We start from the raw sequence: 8,592 nt of genomic DNA, 5'->3' as shown, positions 1-8,592 counted from the left end.
AACTCCCGTCGAATGTCTTCCTTTGCACATAAATTTTTTAAATCATTTGACATGTACTCACCACCATTATCTTGAGAGCCTTCACTTTCTTTCCATTCTCTTTCTCAATAAGTGTTTTAAACTCAAAAAAAATTGGAGAATGTCTAGTCTTTCTTATGCATGAAGTAGATCTAACACTTTCGTGAGAAATTATCCATAAATATAACATAATACTTGTGCTTGGTGGTGGAGACAGTTGAGAAAGGTCCACATACATTAGAGTGGATCCTTTCAAGGATTGCATGCACCCTAATATCATGATCGTTGAAGGTGGATTTTGTGTACTTCCCCAAGGTACACCCTTTGCATGTATCCCGTTTTTCTAGTGCATCATTGGGAAGGCCTGTAGAAATCTGTTGCATGATATTCAAAGTGCCATGATGTAAATGGACAAGTCTTCTATGCCATAGTTCATTGACATCTCGGCTCTGCACCTTCTCTGCTTTTATGCTCAATGTTACACAGTCTTCCACATCTAATTTGTAGAGTTTCTTCACTCGAAACCCGATTTTCTTCACTTGTCCCTTCGCAATGTCTCTCAAGAAAGCCTTCCTTTTGTTGAATATCACATCATAGCCATGGTCTTCCAACACCACGACTTAAACTAGGTTCTTTTTCAAACTCGATACATACATCACATCCTTGAGCCTAAGACGGGAGCTAGACTCCCTCTAAAAAGTAACAATACTAATGTTGGTCACACTATACCTTCCATCATGCCCCATCTCGATGTGCATCTAGAGATCCTTCTCCTCCAAGTTACTGAAAAATTGTTTGTTAATTGTCATGTGGAATGAGGCACTACTATCGAGATAACACACACTACCCATCATTGTGCTTCTCATGCATGCAATGAGGGTAAAATCAAGTTTGAACTATGAAGCCAAGGCTTCACCTCTTGTTCCTCTTGCGGTCTTCTTTCCTGCTTTTTTGCATGGAAATTTCATGGCGTAGTGTCTCAGTTCATGACAATGAAAGCACTTGATTTTGGAAAAGTCTTTCTTCTTTCCCCCTTGACAAGATTATGCTTTGGATTAGGATTTCTTCCCTTTCCCTTTCCTTTCCTTTCCAGCCAAGGCATAATTCTCCTCATCCTCGGCCTTGGATGAAGTCTCGTCTCTGTTGCTCTGCCTTATTTCTTCCTATAATAGATCAGACCATAACCTCTCCAAGCTTGGTAGTTTCTCTCTACCATTTACCGAATCTTGATAACTATGCCAACTCTTGAGAAGGCCCAAGAGGGCTAGAGCTACCAGATCTTCTTCATGAATAGTAACACTGACCCCACCAAGTTCATCACGACACTGTGTAAACCTGATCAGGTACTATGGAATTGTTTCATTCTTTTTCATCTTAATGCTTTGAAGCTTGTCCTTGAGTGACAGCTTCCTATGGTCATTATTGTTCTCAAAGAACTCGATCAATGCTTTCCACATCGTGAATAGAGTATATTTCCCGTGGAGATTTGAGACAATATGATCTTGAACTCCCTCCAATATGATCCTCCTCGCTTTAGCCACATCCTTCTTCCACTAAGCAAGATCCTTGGTATCAAATGTTGGGGGTTTTGCTACATCTATCTTAATGTATTCTAGCAGCCCATTATCATCGAATACTTCCTCCATTCGGATCTTCCACACCACAAAACTTGTGGTTCCTTCCAAAGAATACTCGAGCCTGAGTCCATTCAAAGCCATGTTCTCAGTCCTGGAGAAAACATGTAACAATGATCTTCAAATTCGAACCTCTTGTAATGACAACTTTGAATTCTCTTCTCTACTATGAATCTAGCTCTGATACCATGTAGAAATTAATGTGTAAATTCTAAATTTCTCATCAAAATTTTCTAAATCACAAGACTAGAAGCTACTCTACTCAGCTGCAAAATTAAATTCACAGTCGAGAACACAAATGATTAACATGCATTAATATTTAACACACATATATAGATATTTATCTTGGGGAAAGAAACCGCTCAAAACCCCTTACTATTTGTATTGCAATAATCAAAAAATCTGGATGAATATAATATGTTTTTCTCAAGCTTGAGCTCAACTTGCACTTGTATCTTCTATCCTTTGCCTGACTGACTTACCTTGGCTAATACTTAGCCAAAATTCCGAGCCTCCAAGCCCCTATTTCCTTGCACTATTCCCTTGGGAATTAGGCTCCTATTAATTAGGAAATTCACCAATTTGGATTGCACAATTCTTATAGGTCATTCTTTGACTACATGCATGACCTGTACAACTTTGACCAGTTTACAACTGATAGTATATTGTCCTTAAACTCCATTCTCAACTGGGAACTCGAATTCTATGCATGCATGAGTTAATTTAGGTTGATTGATTAGTTAACTTAATTGTTACTCGGTGTGAAAAAAAGTTACACACCCTTGTTACTCAATGGAAAAAAAGTTGCGCATCATTGACTGAACCTCCACTAGTTCTACTAACAGTGAGATCTACACTAACAATAACTCAAATTCACACCCTTGTTACTCAATGGAAAAAAAGTTGAGCATCGTTCACTGAACCTCCACTAGTTCTACTAACAGTGAGATCTACACTAACAATAACTCAAATTAACTGAAATAGATTGCTACAAATTAGCAATCAATCATGTAGAACTGAAATCTTGAATTTACTGAGTTAATTGAGTGGCAAGAGCCATGTCACCTCAGTTAACTACCTCCAAGTATTTTACTGAAATTGACATTGAATTTTTCTCCTAATTTAATCAAGGCAAAATTAAATTATGAATTTATTGTTGCATTTTCCATGCTTCAATAAACTTATGGACAATGTCGTTTATATTTAGCTGAATTTTGAAAACATTTTGTCACTTTTGTGCAGATATATTTTGATGTACATGGTCAGCATTTTTTAGTACTATTGGGTATTTTCTTCTCAGCCCATATGAAACATATTGGACAGATGCACTCCCTCTTTCTATTTATGAAGTCATTACGTATGTTTTATTCTGAAGATGTACTCGTACAATATATAATATAAACTAGAATTTTTTCCTATGAAAAAAAATTGTCTTTCAAAGCATCACATCCCAAAATGAAATGTTTTTCCAATGTAGTGTAAAAAATACTACCTATTCTTCACAAGCTTCTTCAAAGCTTTTCCTCCCACTCATTTCACACTAAAGTTAATGCAATTTAATTCTTAATTGAATATTAATAATTAAAAATTATTACGTATTGAATTTATTTTATACCGAAGTATCCCCGATATTTCTGCGAGTGTTTGAATTAATTAATTCACCTATAGAAGTATTTCCCTAATATTTTCGAGAGCCCATTGAAATTATAATTCCAAATTTTCAATTATCAATAATAAGTTTTTCCCCGATATTTTCCGCGGAGTGTTTGAATTAATTAATTCACCTAAAGAAGTATTTCCCCAATATCTTTGAGAGCCCATTGAAATTATAATTCCAAATTTTCAATTATGCTTAATAAGTTTTTCCTGATATTTTGTGCGGACTGTTTGAGTTAATTAATTCACCCAACAAAGTATTTCCCCAATATTTTCGAGAGCCCATTGAAGTTATAATTCCAAATTTTCAATTATACTTAATAAGTTCTTTTCCAATATTTTCTGCTGAGTGTTTGAGTTAATTAATTCACCCAATGAATTATTTCCTTAATATTTTCGAGAACCCATTGAAATTATAATTCCAAATTTTCAATTATACTTTTCTTAATATTTTCGAGAACCCATTGAAATTATAATTCCAAATTTTCAATTATACTTTATAAGTTTTTCCCCGATATTTTCTGCGGAGTGTTTGAGTTAATTAATTCACCCAAAGAAGTATTCCTCCAATATTTTCGAAAGTCCATTAAAATTATAATTTCAAATTTTCAATTATGCCTAATAAGTTTTCCCCGATATTTTCGGCAGAGTTTTCTCCGATATTTTCTGCGGAGTGTTTGAGTTAATTAATTCCGATCGAGATATTTCCCCGATATTTTCGAGAGCCCATTAAAGTTATAATTCCAATTTTTCAATTATACCCAGGGGGAGTGCTTGAGTTAATTGATTCACCCAACAAATAGTTGAATAGTGTCTACATTGGCCATAAGCATTTATGAAAGAAATATAATCATATTTAAATTTGATTGGTCAATTTGTAGAAAGCGGGGCGGTAGTGGTGTCGAATAGTTAGCTCCACTCGCCTACATTGGCCAAAGTTTAGAAAAGGAAAAGGAAAAGTCGGTGTAAGCGACTGCGCGCGAAAATCATGCTTGGCCATGAGCGAGAGACCCGGAAGCGGACGCTTCTTTCGCAGCGACCGCGCGAAAATACAGAGGAGAAATGGCGGGGCCGTATGAGCAGCTGGATTTGGCGCGGAATGACTGATTAATTTATTTGAAATATGCTGTGTTCAAAGCTATTAACTTTAAACACGCTGCCAAAGAAAAAAATGGGAAAAACTTATTAGTAGTCTGATAAGTTGCTAGGCTGTAGCTTGCTTCTCTCACTTCGTACCCGGCCCCAACGAAATTCCAATTGTAACTGCAACTTTCTTCTTCCTTTCTGCACCGACCCAATTCTAATTAGAAATGTTGTCGCAACTTTCTTCAACATTATGCCCCACTCAATACAACTTTGTTGACCAATTATGTCCCAGTCCACTGAATACAACTTTGTTAACCAGGTATGTCCCAGTCCACACGGCTTTTCCACTTACTCTGCAGCCTTCAGCAAATTTATGTGAGAGGTGTACCTGCATTTATATGCATGTCGGGCACATAGCATAGCAAAGAAAGGAACTCACAGACAAGGGCATTAGTCTACTGTGTTGGGCAGCGAAAGAGAGAAATGGATGACTGTGTTGTGTGCTTTATGATGATGGCAACTGCAATAATGCTCTATCCTGTCACTGCCACTGTTAGTATTAGTGACTCGAGGCAGCCATATTATTCTTCCCATATCCATCTACAGAATGGTTTCTCCGATGGTCATCTGATCGAGAGTACTGCTCTTCAACCCCATCATTTTGTTTTCAAGGAAGGTGAACGCAAGCTGGACGGGGGTGAATTGGAATCATCCATGGGCACAAGGGACGTGGAGGCTCTTCTGTCATTCAGAAAGATGATCACGTCCGATCCATACGGATCTCTTCTCAACTGGACGGCAGAAAACTCTAAGAAAGTATGTTCCTGGACTGGCATTTGGTGCAGAAAAGGAACTAAGAGAGTGGCTGCCATCATACTTCCTCGACTGCAATTGGAAGGTAGCGTTTCTCCATCTCTGGGTAGCCTTTCATTGTTACGCACACTTGATCTTTCTCAAAATACTTTCAGTGGAAGAATTCCACCAGAATTTGGGCAACTTAAAGCGCTGGGAATACTTGATCTCAGCGGTAATATGCTCCACGGCTTTATTCCAAAGGCATTGTGTAATTGTACACGTCTTCACTGGATCGGACTTTCAGGAAACAGCTTGACAGGGAGTATCCCAGCAGAAATCGGTGGTCTAGCCAAGTTGGAACATCTGCGCTTGCTCGGCAACTCACTAACTGGTCATATCCCTGCAGCACTGGGTAATTGTACTCAACTTAAAGATTTGATTTTGGACCAGAACGGACTTCAAGGGCCCCTGCCCATGAACATATTCCGGCTTCCCCTTACCCGACTAGGTCTTTCTGTAAATACCTTTTCTGGGGACATCCCTGAAGCAATTGCCAATTTGAACCAGCTTGAAATCCTTTACCTCGATTCCAACCATTTCAGTGGTGCAATTCCAAAAGCCATAGGAAACCTTCAATCCCTTGAATTCATTACCCTTGATAACAACAGCTTGACAGGGACTATTCCAACAGAATTTGGTCGTCTAGCCAAGTTGAAAACGCTTCGTTTGCAGCACAACTCACTAAGTGGTCATATCCCTGCATTTCTAGGTAATTTGAGTCAATTGGTTTACCTAAATCTCGGTGATAATAAGTTCAATGGCACCATACGTAAAGCCATTACCGAACTGCCTCAGTTAATCTACCTGGATCTGAGTATAAATAATCTATCGGGTAGCATACCTGTGGAAATTGCCAATTTGAACCAGCTTGAAATCCTTTACCTCGATTCCAACCATTTCAGTGGTGCAATTCCAAAAGCCATAGGAAACCTTCAATCCCTTGAAATCATTACCCTTGATAACAACAGCTTGACAGGGACTATTCCAACAGAATTTGGTCGTCTAGCCAAGTTGGAAACGCTTCGTTTGCAGCACAACTCACTAAGTGGTCATATCCCTGCATTTCTAGGTAATTTGAGTCAATTGGTTTACCTAAATCTCGGTGATAATAAGTTCAATGGCACCATACCTAAAGCCATTACCCAACTGCCTCAGTTAATCTACCTGGATCTGGCTATAAATAATCTATCGGGTAGCATACCTGTGGAAATTGCCAATTTGAACCAGCTAGAAATACTTTTGCTCAATACCAACAATTTCAGTGGTGCTATCCCTGAAAATATTGGTAAATGTATGGCACTGCAGTACTTAGATTTGTCCCAAAACATTCTCAGTGGAAAGATTCCCGCATCTTTAGGGAACTGCACAGCTTTAACGAATCTGGTACTCACAGGGAACTTGTTGTCAGGGACAATACCATCAAGTTTAAAGAAATGCACTTCTTTACAGAGATTGAAGTTGTCAGAGAATTCACTTAGTGGAGATTTGACAATGCAGTTTTCAAATTCTCTGCAAATTTTCTCCGCACATTCTAATAAGTTCAGTGGGATTTTGCCTTCATCTTTGGCTAACTGCATCCAACTTCAATTCTTGGATTTAAGAAAAAATGAATTTACAGGAGGGCTTCCAGATTACTTTGCACTTTTTAGTGACTTAAGAGTTTTAAGTATTGGTTATAATAAATTTAATGGTACTATTCCTAGGTGGATTGCAAATCTTCATCAATTGCAAGTGTTGGATTTATCCAACAATAATTTTAATGGGAGAATACCATCCAATCTTACAGGATTATATGGATTCAAAATCAAGCCTCAACTTAGTGGTAACACATTATATGAAGATGTAAGGATTATCATCAAGAGACATGAGTACAGTTTAACATATGTACTGGCAACAAATACAATATTTGATTTGTCTAGCAATAATATCATTGGAGAAATACCTTCAAGTATGGAAAGTCTAAGAAGCTTGAGGTTGCTGAATTTATCTGGAAACCATTTGGAAGGACAGATACCTGCATCACTTGGTCAAATATCTACTCTGGAACAATTGGACTTGTCCAAAAATAATTTGAATGGAACAATTCCTCAGGATCTCTCTAAATTAACGTATTTAGCTTATTTGGATGTTTCAAATAACAAGCTTTGTGGGAGAATTCCAAAAGGAACACAGCTTGACACCTTCAATGTGGCTTCATTTCAGAAGAACAAGTGCTTATGTGGCAATCCTTTTCCAACATGTACACAAATGGGAAAGAAAAAGGAAGAAGGCAGCTTTAGTGAAGGTCAAGGATGGTTGAGTCATGTATCTGAACATCTTTCATTGATTGCCTTAGTGTTGGGAATAGGAATTGGATTTGGTGGAATGGTAAGTGTCATGACATTATTATGGAATAAGGGTATATTTTGGAAAATATCTCCCAATCTTAAAAGATTTTATGGAGAGTATCGTTTTCCTATATAGCTAAAAAGTTTGTTTCAACTCATTATATTATTATAATGACAGCGACATATGCTATTAAAATGATAAGAAACTATACCATGAGAAATAAAGAAATCAGTAATGTTGTTACATCTATAATATTGTTGGAATGATGAGAGCACTTTATTTTAAAAAAATTATTTCAAAAATTATTGACACATTTGTACTATTATATTTTTTTGATTAAATAACCTTTATTCACATTTTAAATTTGATTTATTACTAATTTATTATAAATTATAATTCAATTTTTAAAAACATACTTATAAAAATATAAACTATACACTTACCTTTTTATTAATATTATTATAAATTAATTTAATAGATAAATTAATTTTATTTATAAACTATACACTTACCTTTTTATTAATATTATTATAAATTAATTTAATAGATAAATTATATATAAAATTAGAAATGTTGACCAGGTATGTCCCAGTCCACACGGCTTTTCCACTTACTCTGCAGCCTTCAGCGAATTTATGTGAGATTGTGCCTGTATTTATATGTATGTCGGGCACATATCATGGTAAAAAAGGGAACTCACCCAACGAAATATTCGCCCAATATTTCACCCAACGAAATATTCGCCCAATATTTTCGAGAGTCCATTGAAATTATAGTTTTCAATTTTCAATTTTCAATTAATCTTAATAAGTTTTTCCCTGATATTTTCGGCAGAATGTTTAAGTTAATTAATTCCCAACTAAATGTTTCCCCGATATTTTCGAGAGCCTATTAATTAATTCGAGTGCTTGAGTTAATTAATTCACCCAAGAACAAGTAGTTGAATATAATCATATTTAAATTTGAAAGGAATATAATCATATTTAAATTTGATTGGTCAGTTTGTAGAAAGTGG

General features: G+C 36.3%; 1 protein-coding gene across 1 annotated transcript; it reads left to right on the top strand.

Annotated features, from left to right (window-relative positions):
* Positions 1-4,338: 4,338 nt before the first annotated feature.
* Positions 4,339-7,712, top strand: LOC149193556 (uncharacterized). The gene has a single exon (XM_089407354.1). The coding sequence runs from the start codon at positions 4,878-4,880 to the stop codon at positions 7,710-7,712; it is 2,835 nt and encodes a 944-aa protein (XP_089263480.1). The 5' UTR covers positions 4,339-4,877.
* Positions 7,713-8,592: the final 880 nt, after the last annotated feature.

This window comes from Pinus tabuliformis, chromosome 2_2 (assembly GCF_031772625.1).
Source record: "Pinus tabuliformis cultivar Carrire ecotype Pingquan chromosome 2_2, CPIR1, whole genome shotgun sequence".
Taxonomy (NCBI): domain Eukaryota; kingdom Viridiplantae; phylum Streptophyta; class Pinopsida; order Pinales; family Pinaceae; genus Pinus; species Pinus tabuliformis.
The sequence above is the reverse complement of the archived record's forward strand: the minus strand, read 5'-3'. Positions and strand labels throughout refer to the sequence as shown.